Below are 17,938 nucleotides of genomic sequence, written 5' to 3'. Positions count from 1 at the left end.
CGCTTTTGAATCTCGACCAAATCAAGGCAATATATATATCCTAGTATAGTCATAGACAACAACATCCCAATGCAACTCCATGATACCACCCCAGTCAAAAAGGTGCTATGAATCGCAAGCACATACCTACTCACAAAGAAGAAACTTAAAAATGCTTGAATGATAGATTCACAATACCCAATATTAGAGTATGTTGAAGAGGAGCCTGAAATGTGATGAATGCTAAGCAGCAAAGAACCAACTAAAGCCCCAACTCCATTGGGTAGCTACCCAAGCCTAAACAGCTAAAAAAGGACCAAATATGACCTGCTATTGGCATCTAGTAAATCTATGGCGAAGAGAGAGTATTGGAGTGTAGTGCAAAAAAAGTGTCTCATCCATTACTCTCCATCACAGCAAAGTGCATCCCAATTGGTAAACTACCCACCATAGTTCTCTGTATAAAGACCTTAACTTTGAATGGTAATAGGGAGTGCCAACTACGAAACATTGTTGCCTTCCACCATGAGGCTGCTGTACATAAATGCCATGCTTTGTTAGCCTTTTTTTCCAACCTGTTTATTTGTTCTTATTGGCATGTGAAAAGCTGAAGTTGTGTCAGGTGGCCTTTAAGTACCCAATCCATCCATTGCAAGTAGAATCCAAGTACAAGATGACCAAAAATGATGTCAAGCTACCTTGGAGCTGCTCCAAGATAGCTCTGTGTCCCCATCGAATTCCCAAAATGCAGTGTACCAAATGAAAATATAGGAATATGTTTCCTTCATGGAAGCAATACATTAGATAGGCTTAATAACACCAAGTCTTGCTATACAATTGAATTGTATATGCATGAGTTGCTTGTTCAACCATGTAATTGATTGGGAGGATACCAAATTTTTTTACTATAGTGAATTGCCTTTTGAGAGTTTCTTGTGGTTTTCAAGAAGCCATTTTGTAGAACTTCTTGCCACAACATAGAATTTGAGAGCCGAAGTTTCCGAATGCCACCAAGAAGCATGAATCCATGTGTTGCCATGGATGAATACATTAACTTTTAAACAAAGGGAATCGCAATACCCACCCATGGTTCCTCACCCTTACATATAGCTTAAAGTAAGGCCCTCTCCTTCAACTACCAAAGAGCAAACCCACCTCCTCCACCCTCTTCACTATAGGCATGCTTTGAGACGCCATCGGCAAACTACAAAACAATTCGGCATAGGACCATGATGGACTAATCACAAGCACCTATACATGAAAAGGACATATCATTACTACTCCTAGGTGACTTGTTCAATAAAGCCCTTTGTGAAGGCTTCCCTACCAACAGAGCACTCTTCCCTGACAATTGGTTAGCTAATAAGATAGTACCAATCTTAAAATCCAAAGATCTTATGGTTCCTAGTAACAACAAGATCATCATGGTTGGCCACTTGCTAGCCAAGATTTATGAATCCATACTAGCCAAGATCATCATGGTTGGCCACTCGCTAGCCAAGATTTATGAATCCATACTAAAGCATGAGCTAAGCAAAAGCATAGAGATGCACAAACATTGGGCATGTGGACAAGCAGAGATTAGGAGAGGATATACTACTCAACCACATCCACATACTCTAAGTTATCATCAAGGAGGGCACACATGGGAGCATCTATTGTTGCTCTATGGGTTTCCACAAAGCCTTTGATACGGTGCCACAAGCTTCGTTGGCACAAAGACTCCAGATCTCTAGGTTCCCATTGAGAGTTATTCAATGGGCGCATCCAAGCTCCAAGGGACATGTCAAAGGAGATTATCAACACCATTGGGGTAAAGCGAGGTATGTAGATTAGGCTAGGATAAGATGGAGCTAGCCTTGTGGGAGTGTTAATATCTTTACTACTATGAGTTGATGAGACTATACTTATCTCAAATACTCCATATAGGTTGCAAATACACCAAGATCCACCATGAGGAGAGCACACAGGATAGGTTGACCAAAGGCTATGTTGTACTAGGAGCCATGGACAACCAATGCACCCACATACTGTCATGAGGACATGTATTTTTGAAACCTCACCTAACATGTGCATTAATTGTTAATCACATAGTTAAGTGAATGTTGCACATATGAGGTGTAACTAGGGTTAGAGTAAATTTACCATGCCCGGAACTCAAGTAAATTTACCATGCCCGGAACTGAAAAACGTCTTTAGAGGTTGGAGAGGCATTTTTAGTGTATTCAGCCTGCAAGAGAGAGAGAGGAGATGCTGTCAGTTTAATTTGCAACCATTGGAGGACCTTCTGAGATAGCCAGGGGCAAGAGAACACCAATTAACAATAGGTGACAACATCTGCAGGCTGTTGAGACAGGGCAGCAATAGTAAATGACTAACTTTCTTCAATTCTTTGCATCTACAAGCTGTTGAGATAAGGCAACAGAAGTACATGACAAATTTTCTTCAATTCTTTGCGAAGAAAGTCTGAATTTTCTCTCTCCTCAGCATTCTCTCTCATCTCCCAACCTTGCTCCGAAGATTACAACATAGGGAACCAGAGGCTAAGAAATTTCAGATTTCTCTACCATAAACCCTAATCTATAGCAGAAATTAGGGTTTAGCAAAACAGCCTCGGGAAGCGTGCCAAAAATTGAAAGCTCCAAGACTTGGATTCAACAAGGCTAGAGCTGTTTTCAATCAAATTCAAGTGGAGGGACTAGAAAATCAATGAATTTGGGATATTTTCTATCTCCATCAAAGCGGGTGAAGGCCAATTGACTACCCGAATCAAGCGGTAAATCAGATTGAAGACTTGTTGGAAGCAACAACCTCGGGAAGCATGCCAGAAATTGGAAGCTCCAAGACTTGGATTCAACAAGGCTAGAGCTTTTTTCAGTCAAATTCAGGTGGAGGGGCCAGAAAATCAATGAATTTGGGACATTTTCTATCTCCATCAAAGCGGATAAAGGCCAATCCACTACCCGAATCAAGGGTAAATCAGATTGAAGACTTGCTGGTCATTTTGGACAGCAAGGGAAGTTGGAATACCGAAAGGGGTTGGAAGAATCCCATTGTATATCAACTTCTTCTTCAATTAAGTTAAATAAATACCAAAAGGGGTGCCAGTTTTGGGGCCAACACGGTATCCAATGTCCAAGATTATATGGTAAAGTGTGCATTTCAGTTTTGTGAATTTGTTAATTGCTGCAAATAGTACTTAATCAGGTTATTTACTACCCTATCCTAGGAAAAAGGCTAGTTGCATGGTTCCATTGCTGGAATACCACTCAATCCCTTGATTTGGTGGACCCGAGACACCTAATTGCAAGCTAAAGCCTAGTGCTGATTTTTACTCTCAATTGAGAAATTACAGCAATGTGTCTTCATACAGTGAGATGGACTCAAGCAGTGTTGATACCTCTCAATATGAACATTCACATGGGAATGAAGGAAATGCAATGCCTAACCTTGGACAAGGCTTAGACCATGGACAGCAAGCTGAAAATGTTGCTGTTGGGTAAGATGCACGGCCTTCAGGGCATAAGGAGGCTAATGACCTGCAAAGTGAAGAGGAATTTGATGACCAGTTCAAGAATCAAATGAGGACAGCAGCAAATCTCTTTGTTGAATTGACAATGGATCCTCAATTTACCCGATTTTTGAATGCTCCAAAGAAGGATAGCAAAGCCAAGAAGAAAAAAACGTATTTTACACCTTCACGACAACAAGATGCACCAAAGATAATGCCAAACCCTTCATTCGAAGCTCTCAAAGATGGTAATGAAATAAAACAGTTGTTAGCTACGGGGCAAGGAATGCAAATACAAGGCCATCATGGAAGTGCCAATCCAATGGATTTTAGACAATCGGGCATGCATGCTATGATGGAGCAACCAAGATATTTTGGTGGAAGCACAATTTTTCATGCTATGGTTGGACAAGGACCACATACGGGAATGTATAGCACAAATCCCTATGGTATGCAGCAACTAATGTATGGTGTGCAAGGCCCAATGTATTCACGTATAGCTGGAAATATGCAAAACCCTATGTATGGCAACATTGGCTTGATACTTGGGACACAAAGTAGCATATTTGGTACTGCATTTGCACCCCCGAATGCTTATGGGGCTCAAGGAATGAATGCTAGTCATGCAAATGCTCCGTTTGGCATTGGTTCTGATGTAAATTCAGCAAATGCATTCTTTTTGCAGCAGCCAATGTATGACAACTTGACGCCCAAAGGGGCAGCAAAAGACTATGATAAGGGTGGAAAAGCAATGAAGTTTGAGTCCTTCAGTGGTGTACAAGATAGGCTGAAAGCTTTGACTTTCATTCAGTAGTTTGATGCAACCTATTCAAGGGGGAACTTCACAGAGTCCTCGAAGATTCGAAAGGCAGCCACTTTCTTGAAAGGAAATGCATTACAATGGTGGTCCACTCTTTTGATGCAAGGTAGAGCACCGTCAATGTGGATACAATTCAAGTAAATGTTTGCATCGAGTTGATTAACAAGTACCTTTGAGGTAGACATCATGACAGCTTGGAATAAGCTGGATGCTAAGGAATGTAAGAATTTGGAGCAATATAATAAGAAGTTTTGGGATGCATCGTTGCCTATTACTTCTTATTGCCCCATATCCCTTCATGAGCAAAGTGGAAAAATATGAAATATGTTTGTGGGCTGCCCAAAGGAATAAGGGATTTTTGCATTAAATCCATCGTGTCTAGCATGTCTCAGCTCATAGAGACTGCTGCTACAGCCGATGCTTTGCTACGTAAGAAGGATTCGGGCTTCCTAGAGAGTGGAGAAAAGCCGAATAAAAAGTTGTTTAAGGCCGAGAAAATGGGAAAATCTGAAAAACACTTTGAAAAGTGACCAAAACATCAAAGAAAGGGCTCGAAAACATTGACACAATGCAGGGAATTGATGATTGCAAATAAATGTTTTATTTGTGAACAAGAGGATCACATTGCAAGGGACCATCCCAATAGGCAGCAAGCTGGAAAATCTTTTGGGGCATATTGTATCGACTGATGGTATTACCATGGACCTTGCAAAGGTTGAGGAGAAATGTGCATGAGATCCGCAACTTCTTGGATTTATGTTCTTACTACAGAAAGTATGTACGCAAGCAAACCGTCAAACTTTGAGGTACTTTCTAATGCAGACAAAGTTATCAGAGAAGCATATGAGATGGGCAAATTTTCTCTCTATGTTTCATTTTCAAATTGTATATATTGATGGTAAAAAGAATGTTGTGGTTGATGCACCGTCATGTAAGCCACAAATTTCAGCCGTTAGAGTGGTTTATCACACTAAGTTGGATGCCATGAAAGAGCAATATGTTGCTGATTCGGGCTTTGCTAATGTTTAAGGTCAGCTTTGCAATGGCCAAAGGCATGAAGACTCTATGCTAAGAGATGGATTTCTGATGATACATGGACCACTGTGTGTCACAAAGCAGTTAAGGCCTAGAGTTATCACTGAAAGCCATGCTTCTCCGTATGCAAGACACAAAGGTGTTGATGCCACGGTCAAGGCAGTGAAGCATTTCTTTTTATTGGCCAGCTTTGAGGCATGATGTAGAACAGTTTGTTAAGATATGCATCATATGCTAAAAGGTAAAGCATGATAGGCAAAAGATGCCGAGCTTGTTGCAGCCCTTGCCTATTCTAGATAGGCCCTGGCAGAGCATTCCAATGGACTTTATTTTTTAGCTTCCTAAGATACCTACAAGGAATGATGGGATATGGACTATCATTTGCAAGTTTAGTAAACAAGCCCATTTCATTTGAGGAAGAAAATAAAGGCTAATCATATGGCACGATTATTTTTGCAGATACATCTTTAAGTATCGTGGTATGCTGCCAGAGTCGATGATTAGTGATTGAGACCCCCAAATGACCAGTTTATTTTGGAAGGGGTTGTTTGAGAATATGGGTACCAAGCTGAAATTCTCATCATCCTTCCATCAGCAAACAAATGGTCAATCTAAGTAAGCAAATTCCACTGTGTTAGATCTTTTGAGGTGCTATGTTTCAGACCACAAGACACAGTGGGAGTAGTATTTGCCCTTGATCGAGTTTGCTTACAACAACACAGTGCATAGTCCTACGGGCAAAGCTCTATTTGAGATGGTTGAGGATGGCAAGAAGATACCACCTATTTTGTAAACTAAGGATAAGATCTTTGAGGCTGATCATTATGTGGAAAACTTGGATATAGCCTATGCAAAGATAAAAAATGCACTTCAGGGATCACAAGAAAAGCGAAGGAGGGCAACTAATCGCCACAAACATGCTTTGCAGTTTGCAGATGATGATTATGTATTGTTGCATTTTAAAAGGGCAAGGTTGAAAAAGATGAAAGGAAAAGAAAGATTGTATCTGAACTTGAGTATGAGATACTATGGGCCCTTCTAGGTATTGGACAAGATCAACATTGTGGCATATCGGCTGAAATTACCTCCACATTGGCGGATACACAATGCCTTTCATGTCAATTTGTTGAGGCCTTTTCATGGTGATGTACCAAAAGATATGTATGTTGAAGTTCAGCCTGAGGTTAAGGAGCTGAATGAGATTTTAGTACCCGAGCAAATTTTGGCACATAAGGAAAGAAATGTCAAAGGTAAAGTTTTTAGGAGATACTTGGTGAAATTTCAGAATTATTCATCAATAGATGCCAAATGGATGGAAAAGGATGACTTGGCAAACCATCCTCAATTGTTGCAGCTTTACCTAGATGCCTTTCAGTTAGAGCCGACTTTAGTTTGAGCTCCATCAGGTTCAGCAAAGCAAGGGTCCAGAGTATTGCCTAATGCTCAAGGGGAAGATAGCACTTCCACTCCACCACTTATGGACAACTCTCGTATGTAGTGGATCTTGGATATATTCAGCATGTATCCAAGGTATTGCGCTGACAGTATGTTTGCCATGAGGTATGAGTTTCACCCGAGTATTGGAACTATACTTTTGCATCAGCTTATGATCAATTTGGCATGAATTTTGCCTCAATTTTGAGGCAAAAATTCTGATCGGTTTCAGCTCAGTTTGTGATCAACTTGAGAATCATTTATGGTCACTTTTGGGATCACTTTTGCGTCAATTTTTGCATTGATTGCTAGTCAGATTTTGCAATGAATTTGTGATCAGTTTGGGGTCACATTTGAAGCAATTTGTGATCAGTTCTCAGATTCAGCAAGTGATCAGTTTATGATAAGATTATGCTCAGTTTTCAATGGTTTACATCTGGTTCCATGGACAATAGTATTGTTATATTGCCATTGATGTTTTAGCCATGGTTTATATTTGGTTATGCTATGCTATGGTTTGGTTTTACCAGATGAGTTGAGCTCATGAGAAATGGACATGTCACATGATAATCTGGTAATGTTTTTTGAGATTCTTCGAGTCTTATGTTACGTTATGATTGGCTGGTAATTTTCAGCATGTGTTGGGCATATGGAATGGTTAAGCAACAAATGTGCAATGTTGTGTTAACTATGATGCCTTGTGGAAATTCCAATCCACTATTTTGCTTTTGATGCATCTGGCAGTGCAATCGATCGATTGCAAGGATTTTATGGAGAAGGACTGTCATTAGGGCATGTATTTTTTAAACCTCACCTAACATGTGGATTAATTTTTAATCATATGATTAAGTGAATGTTGCACATATGAGGTGTAACTAGGGTTAGAGTAAATTTATGATGCCCGAGACCCGAGAAAATCACGGGATGTTAAAGGCAAAAGTTGCTATAAGTTATGCCGCACAGGTACTTGGTGGTATCTATTGGTGCCAATTGTTGGCCTAGGTCATTCATTTGGCCATAAATGTTAGTTGATGACACTCGAGAAGTGGCGTTTAATGGTACTTAACGCCAATCTGATAGTCAAAGATAGCACAGAGACACTCGAGAATGAAAGTTACCAAGCCAATTTAATTATTGGCCAGTCGTTATTTTTCAAGACACCGAAATTATTATTAAATAATTTTCAGTATTTAAAGACTGAAAATTAATATTTAATTATAGATAATGCTGAAAAAACCATTTGAAAAGGCTATCACTGTCAAAAATGCCCATCCAAGTTTGAAAAACGTCTTTAGAGGTTGGAGAGGCATTTTTAATGTATTCAGCTTGCAAGAGAGAGAGAGGAGATGCTGCTAGTTTAATTTGCAGCCATTGGAGGACCTTCTATGGTAGCCAAGGGCAAGAGAAGACTAATCAACAGCAGGTGACAGCATCTACAGGCTGTTGAGACAAAGCAGCAGTAGTAAATGACTAACTTTCTTCAGTTCTTTGCATCTACAAGCTGTTGAGACAGGGCAATAGCAGTATATGACAGATTTTCTTCAGTTCTTTGCGAAGAAAGTCTGAATTTTCTCCCCTCTCCTTTCTCTCTCATCTCCCAGTCTTTCTACAGCCTTGCTCCGAAGGCTACAACATAGAGATCACCAGAGGCTAAGAAATTTCAAATTTCTTTGCTATAAACCCTAATCTGTAGCAGAAATTAGGGTTTAGCAACAACAGCCTCAAGAAGCGTGCTAGAAATAGGAAGCCCCAAGACTTGGATTCAACATGACTAGAACTGTTTTCAATTAAATTCGGGTGGAGGGGCCATAAAATCAATGAATTTGGGGCATTTTCTATCTCCATCAAAGCGGGTGAATGTTAATTGACTGCCCAAATCAAGGAGTAAATCAGATTGAAGACTTACTAGTCATTTCGGACAACAAGGGAAGTTGAAATATCGAAAGGGGTTGGGAGAATCCCATTGTATATCAACTTCTTCTTCAATTAAGTTAAATAAATACCGAAAGAGGCACCAGTTTTGGGGCCAACAGGGTGTTCAATGTCCAAGATTATATGGTAAAGTGTGCATTTCAGTTTTGTGAATTTGTTAATTGCTGCAAATAGTGCTTAATCGAGTTATTTACCACCCTATCTGAGGAGGAAGGCTGGTTTCACATACAATTCTGGAAGCCCCAAACAAAGCTCTAGTTCTTTGACACATCGGTTATACCAACACTTATATTGAGCTCCTACTTGGGGACTAAGCCTCTACCACATCAAGAGGAGACCTAAAATAGAGCAATCACCACCAAACAAAGGGGAGGTTCATGATGAATGGCAGCAGATGAAAAGATCCCTAGTGATGATACTATCTCAGATGATCAAGAGTAAGTCATCAATGCCAAATCAGATAGTCAGAGGAGGGACAAGGGCACCACTTATTGTGGCTAAGGCTTCTAGACTAACCTTTATATAGATAGACTTTGGAGCCTCCTGAGACAAAGATATAGTAGGCTTGCTCTAGAGACATCTAAACAACTAACTTCACAGGGCAATACAGATTGTTGATATACTCAAGTACATGGTTACAACTATATGGGCTACACATGGATCATCTTCTACCTCTATAATGTAGTCTGGAGTCCCTTTTCCTGGAGAGGAGCTCAATAGAATCATTAGGATGGATGTCATTCATCTACACATTGCTAAGACATAAGTTACACATACTAAGCTACTAGGGACGAAGGTGGTGATGGTTTTGTCCTTGAGTAGAGGTACATGGATATACACCTCGCTCATGGAGTACAATGTGCAACTAATCCACCTTCAATATACTCACACTAGTTGTGGATAGAGACCAATTGTTATAGAGCCAATTCTCTCCCCTTAGATCGGATTCGCCAAACTCTATCAACTTCAACCAAAGACTAAGCATTACATATGTAAATGCCCTATGAATAATTAGATGAAAAGCTGCTTCCACTGCTTGTTCCAAGAGGGATCTCAACCACAATCCAGGGTGATGGATTTTCTAGATCAATGTTGCCTTGGGCTCTTCCTTTTGGAGATGTACCAGCATAGAGAGCACCTCATGCGGTCTTGACAGAGATACCTTGGAATGTAGGGTAGCACACACAAAAGGACTTTTCGAAGTTGCAACCACATCAAATACTTGAGGCACACCTCAAACAGACCCATGGATCCACCATGGGAGTTACCTTGGACAAAGTGATAGAGAGACTGTCACAACACAATTGGAAAAGAATGTGTCTCCTTTATAATTAAATTTTCCATGATCAATTATATATTGAATTTGTTTCCATAGTCATATTTACAACTAAATGAATCCTCTTCTAGTCATGTGATTCTTGTCTACAAAAGCATCCCTATGAAGAAAGGATGGTAATATCCTTGGCCAAGAGCTTATGCTCCTCTAGAGTGAGTGAACAAATAAGAAGACTATTTGTCCCTTCCCTTGCAAGTCATGGAAAACAACTCCACCTTTGTGGGGCTTGCTTTCACAAGCACTAAAAGTATGTAATGCAAAATTTCAAGGTTAGAAATGAAAACTCTTAGTTAAAGGGTAAAAGTTTGTTATTTTTGCTATAAATCCAAGCAAGCAACATAGACTCTATATGATCCGGGTTATTTAAGTTTATCAATTGAAAACAACAAATCTCAGTCATAATTAATTTGGCCCTCAATTTTCAAGGTTAAAATTTGGGCACTTCGGTTATAAGTCTAGGCAAGTGTCATAGATTTCTTTTCAAAATATTCCTTTTATCTAATTAGCTCACTCTCAAAATGATGGGAAAGAAGTTTTCTTGCACTGGTGAATATTCATTAGAAGAGACAAGAAGAGCGAAAAGGATAAATAACCGTGAGATCGGATTGGGTCCCATTGAGTCATTTGTCAATGCCCTCCCAACTCTTGTTTGTCGACGTTCTCCCAAGTGACACCCACCATGCTGTCTGTCTGTCAAGAACATCTACAATGGGTTCTTTTCACTTCACGAGCCTCCAATCTTTGATAGGAACCCATGCAAAAAATGCTCATTGGTAGGAGCCAACTACATCCCGAAGATGCCACCATCATCTCCTTCATGATTACCATCAAAACCTCCGTGTGTGCCTTGTCTCCGAAAGATTATCTTGCATATACTCCATCGAATGCAGAGGCTATCTGTGTATGCCGAAGCTGAACCCCCTCTGGTCTCTCTCGCACGTGCATCACAAAGCCTACCCCAGAGTGGTCCATGACAGAAAAAAGAGAGCATGTTTACACTTTGTGTGAGCTAACAGCTACAAAGGGGGGTGCATGTACAAACACTTTTGTAGGGGGGCGTTCAAACGATAAGAAGAGAAGGATACATATACATCAAAAAGGAGCGCAGTGTAAGTGAGCGAGTAGTAGTAGTAGTAGTAGGTACCCCGTCAAAAGGGGGTACTACTTTGGGGTACTCCGTAAACTGGCTGATGAACTCGACATGACAAGGAAAACCTCCTCCAGTGGTCCTTGTGTGCACCATGGCTCGCTCGCTCTCTCCCTCCAGCCTCCCCTCGAGTCTCCTCTCCAGCTTAGCTCTCGAAGACTTGGGGGCATGGCCACTCCTTGTTGTATTTTGTTAGGCAATTTATTATTTGTTCATAGGGAACCCCACCTATCTAACTCCATTCTAGTAGACATAAATGGAAAGCCAATTTATTTTACTCTTATTACTATATTATTTTGGTTGTAGGTTGGAAAAGCTTTTTCAAATTTTCCTTTTTTAATTAAACCCCTTCTTTTCCCTTTTCTCTCCCTTGTATTATGTAATATTTTCTTTTCTTTTCCCCCTTCCCACCTCTCTCTCTCTCTCTCTCTCTCTCTCTCTCTCTCTCTCTCAAATTAAAACCCCCTCCTCTCTCACTTAATTTTCACCCTTTCCTTTTTAATTAAATTCCTCCCCTCTCTCTCTCATGTGTAGAGTTTAAGCTCTCTTTCTCTCTTAGGTTAAATTTTTTTAATTTAAATTTTTTATTGAATATTTTTTTAACTTTTTTTAAAATTTAAAAGAGAAAGGAGAGATAGAGATAGAGAATAATAATAATAATAATAAGATAAAGAGAGAGAGAAATAGAAAAGAAAATAGTCTTTTTTAAATTAAACATTTTTCTTCCTCCCCTTTCCCTCACTCTCTCTCTCTCTCTCTCTCTCTCTCTCATATTAAACTTTTTAATTTCAACTTTTTCTAATTAAATATTTTTTGAACATAATTTTTCACACACTTTGAGAGGAAGATAGAAGAATAATAATAAATATTTTAAAAAAAGAAAAAAATAGAGAAAAAGACAAAGAGAGAGAGGGAAAGAGAAAAGAGAGTAGTCTTTTTTAAAGTAAACTTTTTTAAATATAGTTTTTTTTCTTAGAGAACGACAGAAATGAAATATATAATTTGAAAGAGAGAGAAAGGAAAGGAGAGGAAAGAGAAAAATAAAGAGAGAGAGAGAGAGAGAGAGAAAGAGAAAAAAGAGAGCAAGAGAAAAAAACTTGAAAGAGAAAGAGAGAGGAAAAGAAAAATAAGGAGAGAGAAAAATAAAGAGAATTATAAAAAGAGGAAATATAAAATTTAAGAGAAAGAAAGAAAAAGAAAAAAAGAAAAGAGGGAGAAAAGAAAAGGGAAAAAAAGACAGAGAGAAGAAGAAGAAGAAGAGAGAATTTAAACACAGAGAGAGAGAGAGAGAGAAGAAACATAAATTTTAAAAGAAAGAGAAAATAAAAAAATTTAAAGAGAGAATAAGAGAAAAAAGAAAAAAGAGGAGAGAGAGAGAGAGAGAAGGAAAAGAGAGGAGAGAGGGAAGAGAGAGAAGAAAAGCGGGGAGAGAGAAAGAAAGAGAAGAAGAATGATAAAGCAAAAGGAGGAAAGAGAATAGTATTTTTTAATTTAAATATTTTTTTAGAGAGGAGGGAAAGAAGAGAGAGAGAAGAAAAAAAGGAAAATTAGAAGAAAGGAGAGGAGAAGAAAAGGGAGTAGAGAGAGAGAGAGAGAGGAAAAGAAGAGAGAGAATATGAACACAAAGAGAGAATTATATATAGGGAAAAGATAAAATTTACATACTTTAAGAGAGACTAAGGGGGCGGGGGGGAGGGGGGGAGGGAAGTGAAAGAAGAAGGGGAGAGAAAGAGAGAAGGAAAAGTAGAGAAGAGAGAGAGAGAGAGAGAGAGAGAGAGAGAGAGAGAGAAAGGAGAGTGGAGAGAGAGGAGAGGGAGAAAAAAAGAAGAGAGAGAGGGTGAAAAAAAAAATAGAAACGGAGAGGGAAAAAAGAAAAGAGAAATATGAGAAATGGATTATTGAGCAAAGTTATTGTGTGATAGCATGGCAACTTCGCCTGCCACTTCAAGGCAGCGAAGCTGCCGCGGAACGCTAGTAAGATTTATGGAGCTCCTTCCTTCCTTTGCTGCCTAGTGGAAAGAAGTAGCCTAACGAGCGACCCGCTCCAATGAGCTGCTTAAGTTTTGCTCACCATAGTAACTTATTATTTTTCAGCATTTGACTTTTTTATTGCATTGTTATCTTTTTTTTTAAATTAGTACCACATAATTTAGAATAAAAAATATCATCTCCATGATGATTGCCTTTCATGGTCATGTCACATTATCTTTCCTTGTTACCCTTCACAAAAAGGTTATGTCTTTAAGCAAAAACTGTTGTATGCCATTCAAACTCTTCACTTGTTTTATGGCAATCCTCTAAGTTGAAAATGAACATTACTCCTTGCATCTTGAGCACTAAATTTGAGTTACTAATGTTTGCTTACTCTCTAATTCAAGACTTGTCACATTCTTTCAATCAAAGTAAACATATTCCTCAAGAGTGTGCATTTCTAGAATTTTCAACGAATTCAAATTTTCGCTAAAAGAACAAAGGACGCGCTACACGATGAAAGTTATACATCTTGTTGTAGAAGCCACAAGCGAGGGCTTGTGTCTTCCTTCTCTCAAAGAGCAAAGAGGAAATAGTGAAGAGGGTAATTAATTATACGAGGCCTGTTTCTAGGAACGCTCTTTTAATCTCCATGAATCACTACGAAGAAATACAGAGTAGAATATTGTTATTTCTACTATCATAAGAAAAGGAGACTCAATCGCAATCTCAGCAGAACATCCTAATTCACAATCCAAAAGCATCCAATTCAAGAACGTAGAAGCAGAGTATTTGTTGATGATGGGAAGACTCAATCAATCGCAACAAGACGATGCAATCAATTACGCAAAAGCTACTCAAGTACCTGGAAAGTGAGGTTCTTGCGAAAGAGGGCATCGGCTTGCGTTCCGAAGGAGGTGACTTGCAAATCTCTAATTTGAGCTGCCGCGGATGATGATGAGTCGCCTGCGGGAGGCGACGCTTCTTCCATTCTTGCCCCGAGGGGGGGGGGGGGGGGGGGGGGGGGGGCGCGCTTCTGACACAGAGCAACGCAAACACTCCCTCTGAGAGAGAGAGAGAGAGAGAGAGAGAGATTAGCGAGCAGGAAGGAAGGAATGTGAATCTGCCAATCGAAGGGGAATTGAAATCCAAGAGCTCCTGTACAACTTTTATGGCGCTCGAAAGGGATGATGAAAACGGGGATTGGTTACAAACGCGATGGCCAACAGGCGCTCGTATTCCTTCCTGGGAGGGTCGCGATTGCCTCGACGCGCGCGCGCGAGAGAGAGTGTGTGTGTATCACTAGGCCACGTCAGGCCAGCCCTTTGGACTTTAGTCAAAACCGAGTCTGTGTGGTTCGGTACCGAGCCTACTTCTCCACACGACGCCCACCGAGTCCCGAACCCGACCGTGCGTGGTGGTTGCGTGTTCTTCTTTTTTGGTTTTGTCGGCCTCGAAAAGCGCTAACACGTTGACTGTAGCCTTTCTCTTGAGACATTTCGTTCTCCCAAAAAGTATCAAATCTGCGAATGCGAAATCAACTTTTCTTTTCAGTTAAAATCACGATTCACGAAGGCCCTTCGAAGTTCAGATTTAATAAAACGGTATGGTTGTTGAAATTTGAAGTCAGAAGGTTCGGGCCACTTTGCAAATATCGAATACAATGATTCCAATCATTTACTCTTACGTGAATATGTCAGTGACGGTGACGCTAACTGATTAAATTGTCCTAGTGACCCCTCCATTCGATGGGTCTGGACTCTGGAGAACCGTTGGCTCTTCCTTTCTTTTGTTATTAAATTTATTAGAGCCGGGTCACCCCGTCTCCTTCTTGCACATTAAACTTGCGGTTGCACCATGATCTCTAAGGGCTGGAGAGAATTCAATACAAGTATTAATAATGGCTTTTGGTCAGCATTGGGACCGGAAAAGAAAAAGGGTGTAAATCTAATTAGGTCCACTTGCACATATCGTCCACTAGAGATTGAAATGAGTTCACCCTAGTAGCACAACACTAGCACCTTGTTTCTAACAAGTGCTAGAAAGGTGAGTGCATGGTGAACCTCTCCCCACTCACCTTGCTAACCCTAGGTGCGACTAAGGGTTAGCAAGGGGAGAACATTCACACTCCCCCCCACTAACCCTAAGTGCAACCCAACTCTTAGATGTTGCACAAAGACAATCTTTCCATTGGAGATGTGGGGCCTTCAAGACCAAAGTTTAGATAGCGTGTAGTTTTACATGTTTGGGATACATGACTCTCATGATAAGGTGAAAGCTACGGGTCTCTAAAAAATGTGCATACTAGTGCTCTCAAGGCAAATTGGGACGTTAAGTCCAAAGGGGTATTTGAGGGAAGTAGAACGGAAATCTCTTAGGATATAGTGATATATAAAGTCGAGTCTTTTTAGAATATTTATTATATGTTTGGAAAGCTAGATGCACATTCTTATCACTTTCCATTGAAACTTTTGATTTTCCATTAAACTATTCAAGCTCTTTAAAGGATCTTATAGACTTGAAAAAATATACTTTCAAAAAAGTCATCATTCCTTTTATCCAAGTACATAGTTTCGAAAAGTGCAAGTTTAAAAGAAGTGGTATCTTTTCTCTCCCAATCTCATAGAATACAACTTGCATACAATAGCTTTGGATATTACACAATTGACTATTTCAATCGAGTTGACACATGTACATGAGCGTCAACTTTCAAGATTAAAACCCTTGTAGTCAAGTGTAATGTTTTATTCATGTATTTGACATGGCAATTGTTGTGGACGTTAAGGATAGTGGACTACTTTTCAAAATTTATACTGTCTACACAACCTATAATTCCCTAGGCTTAGGAAAATGTTCCAAGTCTAAAATTAACAAACTTGCATGGCAAGAAACAATTCCATGATAGTTGACCTTGGTTACAATGAGTGGAAAAAGCATTATCACAATAGAGTTATGTGATAAATTGCTTATTCGATGCAATTGAAAAAGGTACGAGGCTAGAGATGATAGAGTATCAACATAGGATGATAGCTATAATTATTTTTTATCGCACGAGGGCTTGGGTTGGCTCCTATGTAAGCATAATGCTCAAAAGAGAAGAGGTAGCTTACTAGATATAAAAAACATCCCCAAGTGTGTAGGTTATGTTGCTCTCACACTTTCAAGGTGAATTCGATCTTAAAAAGCTCTTCTAAATATGAAGCTTGAGCTTATAATAAGCAATGTTGATACCAATTTTGAGAATGCCAAAGAAACAATTGTTTGGGTAAAGGTGCATGTGCCTACACCGCCATGTATTCACTACATACACTGTACTCGAACACATGTACACTACAGGTGGTAAGTGCCCATCATTGTCACTTTATTCTTTATTCTTTGAGTGACTAGTGAATAAGGAAAGGCCAATCACACATTGTGCTTGTTGGAGCTCCGAAATCCTCTCTCTCTCTCTCTCTCTCTCTCTCTCTCTCTCTCTCTCTCTCTCTCTCTCTCTCTCTCTCTCTCTCTCTCTCTCTCTCTCTCTCTCTCTCTCTCTCTCTCTCTCTCTCTCTCGCTCTCTCTCTCTCTCTCTCTCTCTCTCTCTCCGCCATAGCTTGCATTTGCTCGTGCTTCCACTTGGGCTTCACCCTTCAACTAGTATCACAGCTTACCATTCGATGAGCTTCCTTGAGCATTCCTTTAGCCCGTGACTATAAGCTTCATTTTGAAGGTTTCATGGCAGTTTAGCCCTCTTCTTTCCAAGGTATACATTGTACTCCCACTTCTTTCCAACTTGTTCATACTTGTTGAGGCCCACTTCAGGGGTTTATTGAGATTGCCTAGAGCTCTCCAAGTGCCACAATGGAGGTAGTGACATCAACATCAAGGGCAGCAATAAAATACATTGTTTCGCACTTGTTTTTCAGCACTACTTTCTTGCTCTGCTCTAGTACTCCTCCAACTCTTAGGCCTCTTGGCTACTTGGTTGACCACTCGTGACACCTCCTAGCATTGCTTTGTTGCATTCGAAGTCTCCATTGAAGTGAAACATCTCAATCATTGACTATAGAATAGTGTAGGCTGCCTAATGTAAACACCCAGGATAGTATGTATTGAGCTTCTTATTGCTTATGTGATGCCTTTGAGCTTGATATTGATGCCCGAATGTTATGATCATGTATTGAGGTACTCATTGGCTTCATTTGAGCTCAAATGGCTCAATTTTTGTAGGGTTTCATTGTTGTACATTGTTTGGACAACAAGTTTTTTAATTGGGAAGGTTATGCATATCAAGGCTTGATGCCATTCAAGTGTACCATTTGAATATACTGATGTTTAGCATTGATGCTTGGACCCAAATATGATTGTGGAATGCTTTGACACTCGATTTTGAGCTGAATCTGATGTCTTGGAGCTTTGGCTACATACTTCAGTTGCTTCACTAATTGTCATTTTATGGGTTTCTCGTTGGGTTTTATGCTCTCGAATATATTGCTTGATATCTATGGGCACCCAAATGTTATGTACTTGATGTTCTAAGTCTTACAATGCTCTTGTACACTCCAGATATGCTTCAATAGATATGATTTGGGATATTTGCATTTACTTGGATACATTGCATTAGAGCTTTGGATTTTCAGTTGAGTTTGTTTTACAAAGACAGTGGGACTATTGCCTTATGTACATGCTTTCTTGGATACCCTTGGATATAGTTACACTTGCTAGTGGGCTGATTTGATTTACATGCTTTGGACATAGGCACTTACCAATGTCAATAAGATTCAGTGATGTATA

General features: G+C 39.7%; 1 protein-coding gene across 1 annotated transcript in view; it reads right to left on the bottom strand.

Moving 5' to 3' along the window:
• The window catches only part of LOC148015797 (ABC transporter A family member 7-like), a 98,865-nt gene extending 84,422 nt beyond the window's left edge, over positions 1-14,443 (bottom strand). Inside the window, exon 1 of the mRNA XM_087663562.1 lies at positions 14,031-14,443. Within this exon, the coding sequence (XP_087519688.1) occupies positions 14,031-14,156 (126 nt within the window). The 5' untranslated portion in view covers positions 14,157-14,443. The remainder of the gene's footprint in view (positions 1-14,030) is intronic.
• Positions 14,444-17,938: the final 3,495 nt, after the last annotated feature.

Source organism: Lygodium microphyllum, chromosome 23 (genome assembly GCF_053477565.2).
Source record: "Lygodium microphyllum isolate KBCC chromosome 23, Lygodium_microphyllum_v1.1.10, whole genome shotgun sequence".
NCBI lineage: Eukaryota > Viridiplantae > Streptophyta > Polypodiopsida > Schizaeales > Lygodiaceae > Lygodium > Lygodium microphyllum.
The sequence above is the reverse complement of the archived record's forward strand: the minus strand, read 5'-3'. Positions and strand labels throughout refer to the sequence as shown.